At 44.4% G+C, this 18222-nt stretch overlaps 1 protein-coding gene across 1 annotated transcript in view; it reads left to right on the top strand.

Moving 5' to 3' along the window:
* Nucleotides 1-18222, top strand: part of PIGL (phosphatidylinositol glycan anchor biosynthesis class L) — a 144884-nt gene that overhangs the window by 101658 nt on the left and 25004 nt on the right. Inside the window, exons 3-4 of the mRNA XM_027861878.1 lie at nt 7546-7636; nt 16867-16934. Of these exons, the coding sequence (XP_027717679.1) occupies nt 7546-7636; nt 16867-16934 (159 nt within the window). The remainder of the gene's footprint in view (nt 1-7545; nt 7637-16866; nt 16935-18222) is intronic.

The following is an 18222-nucleotide window of genomic DNA, read 5'->3' as shown; positions in this document are numbered from 1 at the left end:
GCCCAACATTCCACACATGCTCATTTGAGTGAAGTTCAACAGACAATTATTGAGGGTCTGGCCTAATACAACCCCCTCCCGTTCTTTGCCCAGTTTCTGGCTGCATCCCTGGCCCCACTCCCAGTCCTGATATCAGCCACATCTTGGCCCTCAAACATGGCAGAACAACATCCGACAGTTCACATTACTTTTGCTGTCTCTCTCTCTTTCCCATTAGAACCACACTCTCTCCCCAATCCCCATCAGAAATAAAGAGTAACTAAAATCTTGTTAGCAACCCAAATCATCCTGTTATTAAACACCTTCTGTCAGCCAGGTGGTGCAGCAGATAGAGTGGCAGCCCAGAGTCCCAAAAATCTGAGTTCAGATCCTTCCTCAGACACTTACTTTACTAGCTGTGTGACCCTGGGCAAGTCACTTAACCCTATTTACCTCAGTTTCCTCATCTGTAAAAATGAGCCAGAGAAGGAAATGGCAAACAACTCCAGTGTCTTTGCCAAGAAAATCCCAAATGGGGTCATGAAGAATTGGGCATGAATGAAAAAATGACTGAACAACAAAAAGGACAGAGAAACTGAAGGAAAGAGAAACTGAGTGACATCCCACGCAAAACCCCGCGGAAGTGCTAGATGGTGTGGGTTCAGACTGTGTTAGAGTGTAGACTGGAGTGCTCAGGGAAGGCTTTGGGTAGTAGCTGACACTTAAACTGAGCCTGCCAGGGTGAGTGGAATTTAGATGGGGCGGGGGATTCCAGGTGAAAGAAACCACACTTTAAGCCAAGGAAGTAGAAGTGAATGAGCCTGGGAGGGCGGTGTGGAGCCAGACCAGAGTAGGTTATGTATTGATCACAACATGATCTCATTTGGCCTGTTTGGGGATTTTCCCCTTTCTAATGATCTGGGGATTTTCATTGGCCTAATCTTAGTCAACCCTGTGATGTGTCAGCCAAGAAAACGAATTCAATGTTAGGCCACACCAGGAGAATAGTATCACAAGGCGAGGGGGTCTTTGGATTATGAGATAAGAGATTTAGAGCTGGAAGGGACCTCGGGGGCATCTTGTCCTACTCTCTCATTTTGCAGATGAGGAAAAACTAAGGCCCAGGGAATTGACATGACTTGCCCAAGATACCTGGTCAGACTACAATTGGAATCTTGTGCTCAGTTCCTGGTGCCGTGTTTTAGGAAAGACTGGGAGGTATCCAGAGAAGGGCAACCTGGGTGGTAAAGAGCTTTGAGGCCATGGCAAAGGAGGATCGTTGGAAGGAACTGGGGACTTGTTCTGATTAATCCCAGAGGTCAGAAGTAGGAATAATGGGGTTGAAGGTGCAAAGAGACAAAGTGAAATTTGAGGTAAATAAAAACTTTGTTGCCTTGGGATGGGCTGCTTTAGGGAGTTCCCCCTCCCTAGAGTCTTTTAAGCCAAAGCTGGATGACCACTTGTTGGACAAATAATAGAATGTGTGGAGTGGGCTAGGTGGTCTGCAGCTGAGACCTTGGGACTTCCTGTTTCTGGGAATTTCTCACTAGGGCTTTAAAAGTAAATCCAGAAACCAAAGACTGAATTCTTAGTTCACTATAGACGTAACTTAATAGTTTCGGTGACATCCCAGTTGCTGTTTTCTCATGTAGGGCAATAGATGGCAGGGAAGGCCCCCAGCAGGGCCACTCCAGAAAGGGGTTGCCTCAGTCCAGTTATGTGAACAGTGAGAGCCGTACAAGAGGCCCCATTCCCATTAGACCGATGCTCCTGCCCCTCTTAATGGATGTCTGAGCTTGAAGGGAGATTAGAGAGGGGGAAAATAGATCTCAGAATGATCATTTCACCTTTCAGTAATGCCAAGAGGATGGATAGATGGATGCATGCATTCATGCTTGGAAAATCCTTTGAAGGTGAAAGACATTCTATAAATGGTTGGTAATGCCATTTTTAGCCTGCTCGGCTATAGAGATAATGCCTTTGACTTCATGCAGATCACTGACGGGGCTGTTTCTAGAGCTCCTCATACTTATGGTACAATCTTGTTTCACAGCATCCCTTCCCATCACTTGTGTCCAAGGTCCCTTGGAATTCTAATCTGGTCATCCTGCAATTCTATTCAGAGTCTTTATGGAGATCTGGTATCTACTCATGCTGTGCCAAGTTCTGTGGAGGCTGCAGAAGTCAAGAACGTGGTCCTTGCTTTAAAGGAGTTGGGGAGATAATCCATTTACCTGGAGCAGCTCACCTTCTCTGCCCCAAGTTTCCTTATCCGTAAAATGGGGATAATCATACCTCCCAGAGTTGTTTTGTGAGGAAGGTGCTTTGTGAACCTTAGGGTGCTATATAAACATAAACTGTGTGATTTATCGTTTTTATTATTACCTCTAAAGCCTCTTACAGCAAAAATTCCACAAACATTTATTACATGCCTACTATGTGCAAAGTTCTATGCTAGGTGTTGGAGAGCTAGGAGAAACACCAACAATAGAAATTGTCCCTACCCTCAAGGACCTTACATTCTACTAGGGGCAGTATAACACGCACATGTAGGCAAATGCGAATTAATACAGAATAATGTCAAGAGAGAAACCTACCAGTTCCAGCAAGGGAGGATCTGAAAAGGCATTCTGAGGCATAACTTCCTTTGAAGGAAGTTAGGGAGTCTGTGTTTTGGGCCTTCTTTGTGTCCCCTGTACTGACACATAATAAGCACTTAATAAATAGTTGTTGACTGACTAAGAGACAGAGGTGAAGAAGGAATGCCTTCTAGACAGAGGAGATTACCTGTACGAAGGAAATCACCTGTACAAAAGCATGAGTGTGCAAGCTGGACTACTTGATACAGGGAATCATAGTCAGCAAGCTAGTTTGATTAGAACAGAATGTTCACTGGGTAATAGGAAGTAAGACTAGAGAGGTAGGTAGACTTCAAGTGTCAGGCTGAGGATTTTATATTTTATCCTAGAGACAATAGGGAGCCATGGAAGATTTAGGAGCAGTGGAGTGACCTGATCATATCTCTGAGTTAGGAATGTCAGTTTGGTAGCCGCGTGAAAGCTGGATTGGAGAGGGAAGGGACTTGAAGGAGAGGGGCCAATTAGTCCTTTAAGCTCTAATTACTTTTGAACTTCATATTCTACATGTAAGAAACAGTTATTATGAAAGGTTGTGTTGATCAAATCTTCCTCAGTTGCAAAATAGTTGTTGCCCAGAGGATCCTACCCCATCCCCCTTTCTTTTTAGTGGAAAATTACCTAGTTGTGCTTTCGTGACTCAACATTCTTGCTTTCAAGCATGTGGGGAATTAATTTTCCCCTTCCCCCTAAGGGGTACTTGGTTTGCAAGGGTTTCTGACATTGTTGATTTCCACTGAACTACACTGACCTTTATCTGTGCAAACTAGTTAAAACCTGCTCTACCCCAAGCCACCCCCTCCCATCTCCTCTTTTCCCCTCCCACTCTTCTATTATGTATGTGTGTATATGCATATGTATATGTATATGTATATATATGTGTATATGTATATACACACACACACACATATATATATAATCTTTTTATATAATGTATATGTGTGTGTATGTTGCATTTTATGGCTTGCCACAGTAGACTACATCTTTACCATCACAGAATTGATTAGAAGATGTAGAGAATAAAAGATCCTATGTGTGTTGACTGTAAAAAAGTGTTTGATTCATGAGAACAAACCACCCTAAAGGCTTCTTTAAGGAGCTCTCCAATTCATTCACCAAAAGTATCCCAAATCCTAGAAAGATATGCCCACTGAGATAACTTTATTAGATGAACTTTTCATCATAAACATCAGGAGACGTATGAAGTAGAGGCATGCTTACCAACGAATTTTGCCGCTGTCGTGAAGCAAGTCTGCTGCAAAGTCCAAGGTGAAGAAGTAATTCCTCATGGTGGATGGTAAGTTCTTTCCAGAAGCTATTCTTTGTAGGTGACATTATTCATCAAGCTGTGAAACACTGAGGAACCTCCTGGAAGAGATTTGTAAGCATTCGAGAGATTTTGGCTTAACCATCCACATAGGAAAAAAATCAAGTGGATGAAAACTAGATATTGCTCAGGCCATGACATGAACTTAGATGAATGACCTATCAAGAATTTGTCCATTAGAACTTGGGACTGATAGTAACAGATGGATAATGAGCTGACCCCAGGAAGAGGAAAACAATCTGGAGTGCCTTTAGAAAATTGTAAAGCTCTTTGAAATAGCTATCCCAATAAGGAAATAGAGCATAATGTGGAGAGAAGCTGTTTAGTCTTTCATCAGGAGGGTATGCTGTGGAATTGAAGATGCCAAGATCATCCTACCTTCGTTCGTAGGTGGATAGTCTGAGTGTTAGGAAAGGCTACCGGTAGGTAGCCTCATGAGGTCAGCAGACAGAAAGCAAGACAAGCGGCACATTGGGGGAACTCACAGTGTGAACTTGGGGGAGGACATGGTCAAGAATTGACCAGGAGGATCTGCTTTGGGATCTCCATCTACCTGGGTGCACATATTTTGTATTTACTCATCTATGGATCTGTTGCTTCCTCCCTCAAGGTCCCATCCCAGTGGAAGGTCAGCTTCTTATGGGAAAAGACCATTTTTTGTCTTTCTCACGGGATCCTCAGCCCCTCACTGCCTGCCTGCCTTGTAATAATCACTTTATCAGTTGAGTTTCTCACATCTCACAATTCAGAAGTAAGAGCCAGAGAGAGCAAATGCTTCAGAGCAAAATCATCTGGTCTAACCCTCTCGTCTTAGAAAAATGGGACCCAGAGGGGCTGGGACAGTGACGTGCTCAGGGGCTTTCAGCTAGGAAGTAAGCCAACCCTGTCAATCGAATATCCTGGCTCCCAGGTCGATGAGTGACCCTGTGGCAAAAGCCTTCTTCTTTGCTGTCGCTGTCCCAGGAGCACCACTTTCTGTTCGCCCTTGGTAAATTTTCTGTCTTTCTAAACTCCATTGCTGCTGTTTGCCAGAGGGACTGTCTCTGCAAAAAACACCAACCAGATCTTCAGCAGAAAAAGTGCTGCTGATGTTGGAAATAGCTAAACGGAGCAGCCATCTCAAGAGGCTCAAGCCTCAAGGCTCAAGCATTCAGGCCAAGCCATAACATAAGTGTGAGAGAACAGCCCTCCAGTCTGTGGGAGGGAAGGCAGAGTGATGGATAAACTCAACTGGAAACTTCCCTAGGGAAACACCCCTTTGTCTCCACCAGCTGTTTCCCCACCTTTCTGTGGCCGAGGGCCACTAACATAGAAGAATACATCAGAAGCAACAAAGAAGTAAAAAAACAGCAACAACAATTTAATTCAATTATGGCGTACTTTTTAAGGGAAAGATTGACAATGAGAAGGAAGGCAGCGTGGTGTATTTCAAGTTGGAACACCTGGGTTTGAAACTTGGCTCTGCTCTTATTACCTGTGTGACATCTGGCCAGCTGCTTCCATCTCCTGGCTTCAAGATCCTCCTCTTTGCCATGAGGGTGTGGGATTCGGTCATCTCTAAGGCCTTCCTGCAGCACCAAGTCCTATGATACTATGAAAAGATTAAACTGGATGCAGTTTTTAAATTAAGAACGAGAAGACTTGATTGAATAAATTCAGCAACTGTATCAAAGTATATTTTAATCATGGATTGAGGATAATGAGGGAAAGTGGAAGGAAAGACAAGTGGGAAGTGTAATGTAGAAGGGTCTCAAGGATCATTTTGTTAGAAGAGAAGGAAGAAGAAGACCAGCAGAGGAGTGAGGAGAGAGACAAATACACAGGGGGAGAATGGGCAGGACAAATAAGGATAAAATGCTCTTCTCTTCCAAACCTTCTCCTTTCTCCTCATTCCCCTTACGTCATCCCTTCTATATTCCCTCTCTCCCAGTAGATGACCTTCACCCCCTACTTTACCAACGATATCAAAGCCATCTGTTGTGAGCTCCCTCATCTTCCTTTCTGAATGCTTAAAACTCTTCCACAGCTTTGCCTTCCCCATCCACCTTTGCTCCAGGCTCTGGGGAGAAGGGGCACTTGTGTAGGTGAACCCCTCTATTTGTTCTTGATCCCTTGTCTTCAATCATTCCTTCCTTTTCAAAGACAATGATGATGGTGATGATGATGATGATGGCTCCTGACTGCAAAGGGAACAAAGCTGGAAGTAGGAGAGCCTTCCATTGGTCCATGGGGTCACCAAAATGCTATGCTCATTCCAACCCCAACGGTTTTGCTCATGCTGTTTCTCTTACCTGAAATCACCTCGCCACTCTTCTCTGCCTCTGAATTCCCTCATCCTTCAAGGACCAGCATTAAGCCCCTTCCTCCAGGAGGACATCTCATCAAATGTAGCCCACACCAAAGCCCCAGAGCACTTAAGAGCCTGGAAAACAAAAGTCTAGTATTTGGTTCTGGTGCCATCAGATATTGATCTTGGGGAGTTTCATACCTCTCCAACTAGATTGGAAGTTCTTCATTAGGAAGGGGCAGAGTGTGGGGGCAGTAGGAAGAGGGCTGAATTTGGAATTAGAGACACTGAGATTAGGACCCCTCGGTTCTGGTCTGCACTCTGTGTTGATTCTGCTTGATGACCGCTGTGCTCCCCTCAGTCTCTAAGTCAAAGGCCCTATGACTTCATCTTCTGTTTGTCCCTTAGCCCCATGGCATCTCTCCCAGGGCTGGGCTGAGAGCTCTTCAGTGTGTTAACAATCTGTATTCTCATCAGTGGCAGCACCTTCTTCATTGTCACAGCTAGGAAACTCTTCACGCTGGTAGACAGCCTTTATGAATCACTGTGTAGTGTGGTATAGCAGCTAAAGAGCAATTCAGAAGCAGGAAGACCTGGGTTCAAGTCCCATCTGATATATACCAGCTGTGTGACAAGTGGGCAAGTCATTCTTCGCTCTGTACAGAGAGGAAACTCATGGAAGGAGACACCTATTGTGTGTGTGGAAAGGCTATCCTGTGTAGTATAGTGGATAGATAGCTGTCCTCACAGCCAGGAAGATCCCAGTTCACATCCTGCCTCTGACATCTACTGGCTACACGACCCTGTGCCAGCCATTCAGCGTGTCAGTGCTCTAACAGCTCTCTAGGACAAGAGGTTGTAGGGAAGATGATGACCTGCATTGAGGGAGGAGCTTCCTCATGTGGGAGTCCCCTGTACTAGTAATAACATAGGGCCAATCTCCGGGTCTCAGTGCTTGCACTCCCTAAACTACCGGCTTGTAGGCAAGCACTGTGGAAACCTCAAAAGTACCAAAGAAATGGGAGTTGTTCAGCTGAACGCAGGCTACGTAGCACTCATTGGTCAACTTTCTGGTGCAGAGCTTCACTGAACTGGGGTAGACTGGTCCTCTTAGATGAGACCCACAGACCGCCAGTGAAAGGCTGTCCAGCTTGGTAGGATCTGTCAGAGCTTATCGTAGACTGGTGGAATTGTTGGTGATTTAGTCATCTCTTTACCACGATGACACGTGAGAATAGCTTAGAGGAGGAGGCTTCCAAAGGACCTCAGTCAGGATTTCCCAGGAGCCCACTCATTCTGTCTGTCCTCTCTTTCAGACATCTCCCAGATGACCCGAATATACAGTGGAACACAGAGCTCATGGCTACCCTTCTCCTAAGGCACATCAAGGCCAACCGCATTGATCTGGTAATGTAACCCTGGCTGACAAAGCCCAGGGACTCAGTTTATCCTACTGTTCACCCACACAGGGTTTGTATTGAATCCTGGATCCCTGAACTTGGAGCCAGCAGACCTGGGTTTGAATCCTGGCCCTGCCACTCATGTGCTCCAAAGCTTTCTTGGAGCCTCAGTTCCTTCGTCTGTAAAATGGGGATAATCCTATTGATACCCCTGCCTCCCAGGGTTGTTGGGAGAGGAAGGTGCTTTGTACATCGTAAACCACTAGCAGAGATGTTCACTTTGGTGACTTTTCATTGAAAGATGCTTCATGCTTTCATGTAGAAATTTAAGTTACCATTATCCCCTTCCACATCCACAGCTCTTAGTGGACATGATTGTAGCAGAAGGTGCGCAGACTCATTACCTTCTTCTTCAGTGGCTGCATGACCCAGGGTAATAATAGCAGGTTAATAAGGTTGTGGTAACTAACACATGTATACAATAGCCCCTCAAGACTGCCAAGCAATCTACATACACAATCTCATTTGAGCCTCACAGCAATCTGATGAGCCAAGTATCAAAGGTCGTTTTATACCCATTTTACAGATTAGAAATTCAAGACTTAGAGAGGTGAGATGACTTGCTCAGGGTGACTCAGCTAAATGTCACAGGTGAGATTTGAACTCAGATCTTTCTGACTCTCTTCATTATGCCATGCTGCTCCCCTGCTGTGTGCCCCTATCCCGTTGCCTCCAGTATCCAAATGTCTTCGGGGTTTTTCTCAAAACTAACAAGGTCAGTTTGTTAAGGCCAGATACTAATGAGTGCTACGTAGCCTGCGTTCAGCTGAACAACTCCCATTTCTTTGGTACTTTTGAGGTTTCCACAGTGCTTGCCTACAAGCCGGTAGTTTAGGGAGTGCAAGCATTTCTGTGGTCAGTGGAGAAGACAGAGGTGACCTGACTTACCCACTGCCTGACACAGTTATTAAATTTTGGAGCCAGGATTTGAACCCAAGTCTATAGACTGCAAGTCTAGCAGTCTTCTACCAATAGACTCCAGCTGCCTCCAAGATCCAGAGGAAAAAGATTGGGATTTGGGAAGTGACCCTGCCCAGTAGAGTCCAGCTCAGATCCCTTCTCCCAGTGCCTCTCCCCAAGGCAGGAGCGACTTTTGCCCTCAGATCTCACAGAGCACCTGGTTTTGTAGTGCTCTAGTGCATTTGTAATATAATATTGACTATCCTCATTATCTGTGTATTGGTGTGTCAAAGATGATGAAACTGTAAGCTCCAGAAGGGCAGGGGTTGTGTCTTATCTCCCACCCGGGGCTTTGCACAGAAAGGAATTAAGAAGTCTGCTCTCAGGGCAGTTAGGTGACGCAGTGGATACAGCACCATCCCTGAAGTCAGGAGGACCTGAGTTCAAATCCAGCCTCAGACCAAACACTTGACACTTACTAGCTGTGTGACCCTAGACAAGTCACGTAACCGCAATTGCCTAAAAATTAAACAAAAAAAAATTAAAAAAAAAAAAAGAAATCTGCTCTCTTGTTGTATGCCCAACATGGGAATCTGTAAAACCCAACACTCGCATTAGGGACAATGATTGTTTTGGGGGAGATTTGTTTGGTCTGCTCTGGAAAGATCCTACCATTGCTCAGCCTCATCTGTCTTTAGACTGGTGACCCCCTGGGCCGAGCTGTGCAAAAAGAGACACTGTGGTATAAGACGACCAGTCCTGAAACCTGAGTTCTGGTCAAGTCACTTCACTTGGTTAAGTGACTGAGACTCAGTTTCCTCATTTGTAAAATGACGAGACCAAAATGTATCCTGCACTTAATAGCATAGCTGTGAGGATTAAACGGGATTTTTTAAGGGTGCTGATGTGCTTTGCAACTGTAAAGCACTCAACACATGTGAGGTAGATGGAGAAGGGAAAGGCATCCTTAGCCAGCCTTTGAATCATGGTCCTAAGGCTTCTGGGGAAGCACCAAGTCCTTTGTCAGTGTTGAGATGGGCTGCAATCTCAGGGTACCTAAAAGGCACCACCAAAGAATCTGTCAATCCCAATTCCCTGCGGCTTTCTTACCCACGATACAAAACAGCCTATTTTCCAACAGCCCTGGAGTTTAGGAAGTCAATTAGCCTCTTCTCTAATGTGAGAGACACATTTAAATCAGCCTCCAGTTTAAGCAATTCAGACATCTAAAAGAACAGCTAGGGCCTTGGAAGTCAGCTGCCCCAAACCCACTTAATTAACCACACATTGGGTTCCTAAGCAGAGATGGCATGCCTGGGGAAACCAGCCACGTCCAATTCAGATTAGAAAATACTTTTCCTTCAGTTAAAAACGGGTGTTTCTAAGAGCCACGGACAATGGTACTCTTCCTGGACGCTGACACAGAATCCTAGGGGTTCATTCCCAAGGCGGGAATTTCTGATAATACAGTGTGATCCCTAGAAAACCTAGAAAGTCTCTTGACTCCTGGAGCTCCCATGGTAGTGCTCTCTTGCTTGTTAGGATGCCTCATGCCGGTGAAATCTCCTGTGGTTTCCCTAAGGTCACTCAGCCAGCCACTGATAGAATCTTGACTAGAATGTGTCTCTCAGCCAAAGCCCCATTCCATCAACATTAGCTTGTCTTCTTTGGCCAATATACTCCAAGCATCGAGCAGGAATCCTCAGTCTTATGAGATGATACGTGTATAACTAAAAGAGATGTTAGAGACCATCCAGTCCCATCCTCTCATTCTATAGATGAAGAAATTGAGTCACAGAGAAGTTAAGTGACTTGCTCAGGGTCACACTGCCAGTAAGGGTCTAAGGCAGGATTTGAACTCAGGCTTTCCTAACTCTAAGTCCAGCGCTACACCTGCTATTCCGCCTAACCACCTGAACCAAACCATTTTTCTGAGTTCCCAGGACATACCCGAAGCCAGCATTCCAAGTGTGTGAATGAGTTTGTTATCCATTCTAATACACATTCTATAAGTGCCTACTATGTGCTAAGCACTGGAGATATAATTAATAAAAAGACAGTCTGTGCCCTCAAGGAGCTGATGGGGTTTGCTCATAGCTTTCCTTACTGCTGTTCGGTCCTGCACCCAGGGTGATCATGTTGAATCAGGACAGGTATAATAATTGTAGCTTGCACGTATAGTGAATAAACTCTCTGGCCGCATCGTCCGCTCAGGATTCTAGGGGTATCGCTGAAGCGTTGGGTGTCTTTCTTTAATACCATCAGCTTGAGTCCCCAATCAGGGTGTGTTCCCCCCGCCCCTGTTGTTATCTCCTAGTTATTAATACCCCAGTTTCATTTAACTAATTAATATAATTTTTAAAACAAAATATTTACATTGAAGATATAACAAATACATGTATAAAAATTTCCCCCAGCACTGCAGGGGCACACTCTCTGCTATTCCACCCCAGTCTCTGGGGAGAAGAAGCTCAGACTTCATCCAGTGTTTACATCCACATGCAGCATGAAAGCTAGATGAGCCCTCTTCCCAGCACTCCCTGGTCATTGACACTGGGCTGCCTGCAAAACCAGCATGGCTGCTCTCCCAGACTCCCAGATGGGCTCGCTCTTCTGACCTTCCTTTTACCCCGCCAACTTCCTTTACCTAAAGTGAAAGAGCCAGTGGTGAGGCCCATGTTCCTGAGGCCAGATGTTGGCCCCAGATGACAAGAGGGCCAGAGACCTCTCCTCTTACATCATCACCCCTCCCCATATGGTGTAGTCTAGCACGAAGAGGTCGGATGAAAAGACAAATTAAACTAAGAAGAAGAGGTTCAAGTGAAAGAGAGCCCAGGGCCAACTAAGGACCTCTAATGGTCCCCAGTTACAGGTCTGCAGCTGCAGACCATCAAAGCAGATGCCATTCCCTATGTGCTAGAAGACCAGATCTGTTTATGGAGCGTCTACATGTGCTCGAAAGTCTTTCCAATGGATTTTCACTACTCACCATCAACACTGTCCCCAAAGGGGCTCCTTACTCTCTTCCATGTGGGACATTACATCACTTGGTGCTCTGTGAATGCTCATAGGGACTGGGCTTATTGGCCAGCCCCTCATTACACATGTATCTATCTATTAGCACTTGCTTCTTTTTCAAAACACTTAATCATTTATTACCCAAATGGCTAAAGTGATTTATCCAAGGTCACACACTGGGTTAATGGCAGAGCCAAGAGCTGAATTCATATTGTTCTAATACAGGAGATATATGAGGCTGTGCTGAGAAGGTAGCCAAGGGTGGTGAGACGTTCAATATGAATGGGAATTTCTCCCGAACATCCAATTAAAAGTATTTTCAAACATGTCTCCAGGAGGCAGGGGAGAGGTAGGGCCATGAGGTTGCATTGCAATGGTGTGGGACTCTGGAAAACAATCTTATGCTGGGCTCAGGCAGAGGTCGCTATTAGGGCAGAAGTATCTCATTGAGTCAGACCAGAAAATGTTTCTCTTAGCCCCCCAGACTGAGATGGCAGCGTGTTTGCTGCAGGGGACAAACACTGGATCTGGTGAAAAGGAACTTGGATTGGAATCCTGGCCCTACTTTTTACTACTTGCATGACCTTGAGAAATCCAATCCAGTAACCAATCTAACAAGTTTTACTTGTCTACAGATATTTGTCACAAGAGCTTTTCTTTTCTTTTCTCTTCTTTCAATGGGTGGGGGAGGTGGGAGGTAGAGAAAATAGATTCTATTTAATGGCAAAAAATTAAAAATTTTTAAACAATCAGGGAGAAATATGTTTAAAGATAACCAACCCAGCAGGCATTTATAAAGGGCTTTCTCTGTGCTAGGCACAAAGACCAAACCCAAAAAGAGTAGGCCCTCAAGGAAACTTTACTTCTACTGGGGAGATGAGGGAGAGAAAGACAGAGAAAGAGACAGAGACAGAAACAGAGGGAGACAGAGAAAGATCCAAACTGGCATAGTCCTTATCCCCTCCAACAGAACTCTGTTCTTCCAGATGATCTCAAGTAACATTCATGGGAATCTTGAACAAGGAAAAAATACGTTAAAATACAGTCTGGGTTAATATTTAAGAATAGGTAAGCAACCAACGAGCCTTCCCATTCTCTCCTTGACCATTTCCCTCACTTGTGGAAAAGGGTGGGTCTTGGAGTCAATCTGCTCCCAGTGGGTGGGGAGTCAATGATGTAAACACTGTTTACATGAACTGTAAACATATGTTACATATGAACTGTAAAATTTGTAGAAAAAGGTTGAGTGTCAGGCTTAATTCAGTTTCCCTCTGAAAAGCTTTTTTGTCCCTGACCTGTCACTCATCTTTCAAAGAACCTTTCCCAAAAATTTCAGAAAGGGCTTTAGAAAAAATATTATTTCTTAGTATTTCTAGAGAAACTAGGAAGTTTTTAATGCACTTCCATAGTTTGGACAATAGGCAGTTTTCATCCACCTGGTTTTCTTATGTGAATTGTTAGGATGAACGCTTTTGAATGGCTACAAGTCTTATTTAGAAAGCTTTTTAGTGTTCTAGGGCTTGGTCTGGCCAGCCCAAGATGATACACCAACCCAAATGATAATCCACATTAGAGAATGTTATCACCTCTAGAGAATCCCTGTTCAGGGCAGCTAGGTGGAGCAGTGGATAGAGCACCGGCCCTGGAGTCAGGAGGTCCTGAGTTCAAATCCGGCCTTAGACACATAACACTCACTAGCTGTGTGACTCTGGGCAAGTCACTTAACCCCAATTGCCTCGCTAAAAAAAAAAAATTCCTCTTCCATTGGACTCTGAGCTAGACACAGGATCATAAATTTAAATCTGGAAGAGACAGCAGAAGTCATCTAGTTTCAATCTGTCATTTTACAGAAAAGGAAACTTCTGCATAGGCTCAGTGACTTGCCCAAGGTCATTTGGATGGTGAGCAGCAAAGCCAAGATACAATCCAGGGTTGTTTCTAGCGTGTCACGTGTTCTCCCTCGGTGAGAGCGGCCAACTCTCTGGGCTGGTCCGCATCTTCCTGCGGTATTAATCATCCTGATTGTTGAATGGCCATCCCTTTTGTTACATCATCTAAGGATCTTGCAGGATTCTGATACATGCATGACAGAGGCCTTCTTGGAGGAAATCCTTGAAGTCCATTTCATTCTACTAAATCAAAGACTTTTTTAATAGTCAACAAACAACCCAGTAGGACCTAGTATTCTCTGCCCCCTGTAGCCAGTTGTGTGACTATAAGGATGTGGTCTCTTGTAGAATATCATTTGAGAAAGTCTATATTTTCCATTCTCATCAAGGAAAGGCAGTGGAGTATAGTAAGTAAAGTGCTGGACTTGGCATCAGGAAGCTCAGGGTTCAAATCCCACCTCTGACCTTACTAACCCTGAGAAGATTTATTCACATCTCTGGGCTTCAGTATCCCCCTGTGTCAAATCAGGCTAAAGACACCTGTCATTCCTTCCTCCTAGGGTAGTTGTGAAGCTCCCATCTAATTATACAGTTGTTAAGTACCTACTGTGTGCAGAGCACTGGAAATACAAAAGGGATAGCCTCAAAGAGAGAATTTCTATTGGAGAATATAGCATTCTTCATTAAGATAATGTATAGAAAGAACTCTGCGGATTTTAACTGCTATATCCATGTTGACTTAGTATAAGAAGACCCTCAAGAGAATGTGTCTTCATGCATACATGCGTGTGTGTGTGTGTGTGTGTGTGTGTGTGTGTGTGTGTGTGAGTGCCCGCAGGTGAGCATAGGAACAGAGAGGTTATTCTGGCTAGAAAGCTAGACTTGGAATCAGAAAGACCTCAGTTCAAATATGGCCTCAGCTATTTACTAGCTGTGACACCTTGAACAAATCACTTGATCTCTCAGTCTCTGTTTCTTCATCTGCAAAATTGAGATAATAATGATTAACATTTGCCTTACAGGACTGTTGAAAGCTGCATATGAGATAATTCTGTAAAGTGCTCTATAAATGCCGGGTATTATTACAAAGATCTTAAAGAGATGAAAAAATAGACGTATGGAAACATTAAGAAACAGGAGGCAAAATAGTACAATCGAGAAGGTGTCAAAGCATGGTCTGGTGATCCTGGGGTTTCCCAAGACCCTTTCAGGGGGTCTTCAACATCAAAACTATTTTCATAATAATACTAAGACTTTTTCATTTCTAATATGGTAAATATTAATAGATAAAACCAACACCAAAAAAAGCTCTTTGGGGAATCATCAATATTTTTTAAGAATGTGAAGAAATCCTGAGACCAAAAAGTTTGAGCTGCTGGCATAGCAGCTAAAGAGCCAGTCTCAAAGTTAGGAGAACCTGAGTTCAAAACTTGCCTCTGATGCATACTGGCTGTGTGGTCCTGGTTAAATCATTTAACCTCAGTACCCCAAGCAACTCTCCAGGGACTCTAAAGTGAAGGCAAGTAGTGATCTGTATTGGTGAAGAGAGTTTCCTCGCTGGGAGTTCTCTATACCAATGTAGGCACAGATGTGGTCCAAAGGAGAAAAAAAGTACAACTGTAAGAAAACACCAGGAAATATGGGCCTGTGTACATGGTGAGGCACACAGTGAACAAAGCAGAATTGGGGAAAATATACAGATGTGCATGGACGTATATGCCATGCCTACAGTTGTGTTATGAAGAATTATGATAAAGACCAGGAAAAAATCTGCAGAAAAAAAACCCAGAGATCAGAAGAGGGCATGGAAACAGGATGTTTCTGTTTGTTGTATTCTACACATTTGTTTTAACAAATTGTCATTTATTTGGCATTTGAGAGGCTTTTTGTAATTTGTTTTTCATTTTGTATATTTTAACATCTGATTTTAATTGAATCGAATTCTCAAGTCATTATCTGGATGCCCACTTATGGAGTTGTGGCGGGGATTATCCTTGAAGCCCAGACTGTCCCAGAATGGGCCAGCCAAGCCCCTGGGCCCCTCAAGCTCTGAGGCACTGGGAAGCTCCCTCTAGTCATCCTACATAGGAAGAATTTCTCTGCTTTGAGTACCTATAGGCTTTGGTAATCACCTGGAGCAAATTTCGTTTTCCAGCTTGTATTTAGGCATTTCTATGGATAGCTGTCTCAACTCTGTTATTAGATTCCAAGCTTTTTGAGGGTAAAAATTCTGTCTTACTCATTTTATCTCCTCCATAATTGCTTGCATATATTAGGCTCTTAGTGTTTATGGAGTCTCAGGTCCAGTGTCATCTCTTATACCTGCAGCGTGTCCTAGCTGCCTAATAAATGGTTGTTTCCTTCCTTCCTTCCTTTCCTGGCCATATTTGTTGGCGCTGGTCCCTGCCTCAGAACTTTCTTAGCATTTACTTTGTATCTACTTAATGTATGTTGTTCTCTTCCAACAGAGTCTAAGCTCCTTGAGGGCAGGGTCAGTTTCATTTTTGTCTTTGTATCCCCAGAAGCTAGCATGGTGACTTGCCCTTGGCAGGTACTTGATAAATTCTGGTTGAATTGAATAGTAATCTGCTGTTGGGGATAGAGATATTAGAAAGACACTCACAGTAATGATGGCAATGATAGTGATAGCAATACAGTGATTTCCACCCATCTGTGAGCAGGGATGTTTTAGTAGCAGCCCTGGGTGCCTGGATAATCCTCATTATTCCCTGGGGTGATGGCCCAGTGCCCCTGGAGGCACCTTCTGAATCATCAAGAGGCAGGACCCACGCACTGCCTGGTCTTAATACAAAATTTATCTAAGGCATTTGGATTCCTTAAAAACTAGTGATAGATGGCTTTGTGGCCTCCCTGTCTGAACGGGTGGGTTTGCTGAACTATTCCTGGCCCTTCTAAGTCATAGACTTGCCTGTTGTTGCAGTGAACTTAATGGCTGTCCTCAAAGAAATAATGTGTTTTTTTTTCTCCACCAGGGAGGTAAAAATGACTCTTTCCCAAGCCCTGAAGTTGAATCCCCCGCATCCCCCACCCCCCACAACCACTCCCTGCAGTGAAGGCCTTTGGTCAGTCCAGTATCCGTAAGGAGCGTTTAGCCTCCGCTCCACCCTGGCTGTGAGCAGTTCTGGTCACCCACATTCCCACCCTTGGGATCCCAACACTGGCCCTTCACTGGTCTCAGCACCCTAGCTGGCATCACTTCCTCCTCAGAGCCTTGGCCCTGGCCACCTGCATCCCTTGGCATAGGGCTGCTCTGTTCCCTCATTCTTAGTAAGTGTAGTGGAACAGGTGTCTATCCCCCTTCCTCTTCAGCAGCCCTGCCTGCCTGACTCGGGCCTGGCTTTCTCCGCAGGTGGTGACGTTTGACAGTGGCGGAGTGAGCGGTCATGCCAACCACGTTGCCCTTTATTCCGCAGTAAGGTAGGATATGGCGGCGCTTCCTGCAATGTCTCCATCATTTCTAGAATTGACCAGAGCCAGGAGCCATGTGTGCTGGGCAGGGGATGTTGAACAAACTAGGGGAAGAGGAAGGATGGGGGAGGGGAGGGCACTTCCTGCAATGTTTCCTACCAACCAAAACAAGGAACCACCTGTGCTGGCAGGGGGAGGGGACCCAAAAGCCTCTCCTCTTATGAGTAGGCAGGTCTAACCACAACCAACAACAACAGTAGTGCCTTGGAAACCCAATGCCATCTTTCCCCCAAAGATCTCAGTGCTTTTTTGCCCACAGCATCCAACTTATCTTTACTCCATCCTTTTTGGGGGGTGGGGAAGAGTACTATGTCTGGGATTTCATCAGTGTGGGGAACTCCCAGTGAGAAAACTCCCACTACCAAGGCACAATCCCCCCCCACCCCACTCTACAACCAGTAATCTTAGAGAGTTTCCTGGACCCTGAGAGGTAGGTTAAGTGAACTGCCCAGTGTCACCCAGTCAGTAGAGGATGTGCTAAAGGTGGACCTTGTACCCAGCGCTTCCTGACTCTGAGAAGGACCCTCTTTACACACACCTCTATTACCTCTTAAGAGGTCGGGAATCATAGGAGTCAGAATTCCAGATAATTGGAGAGCTTTTTACAGTTTCCCCAAAACACCCATTAGTACACATGATCTCCTTAGACTTTTGCAACATGCCTCTGACAAGGCAGTATAGGGATTATGATCTTGATTTTATGGAGCTTGAAATTTGGAGAAATCACGTGATCTAACCAGGGTCTTCTGGTTAGGAAGTGGCCAAATGAAGACTATACCCCAAGTCTTCTCAGTTCTATGTCAGGGCTCCTTCCTCTACAAATGGGCAGAACTTAAGATATTATTCTCTCTCTCTCCCTATCCCTCTCTCTATATAGTTATATATTATATATATATTTCTATGTAGTTTTATATTACACATTTGCATATTGTATACATAATAAGTTGATATCGATTATATCATATTTATATATTATATGCATATGTTATTGAAAGAGTAAATTTTTTAGTAAATAATCTTTTCTAAAAGCTATTTAAGTATGACTGGAAAATTGTTAATGTGAAGTACATTGATGGGGGTCAAGACCCATAGTACTGAAATCCAAACCCGTAGGATTATTCCTAAAACCCTAAGTAGTTCTAGTCAACTGACTCTCTGGGGACAGAATCTGCTCAGATAGATAGACAGACAGATAGATAGATAGATAGATAGATAGATAGATAGATAGATAGATAGA

Source organism: Vombatus ursinus, unplaced genomic scaffold (genome assembly GCF_900497805.2).
Source record: "Vombatus ursinus unplaced genomic scaffold, bare-nosed wombat genome assembly UNPS02014768.1, whole genome shotgun sequence".
NCBI lineage: Eukaryota > Metazoa > Chordata > Mammalia > Diprotodontia > Vombatidae > Vombatus > Vombatus ursinus.
The sequence above is the reverse complement of the archived record's forward strand: the minus strand, read 5'-3'. Positions and strand labels throughout refer to the sequence as shown.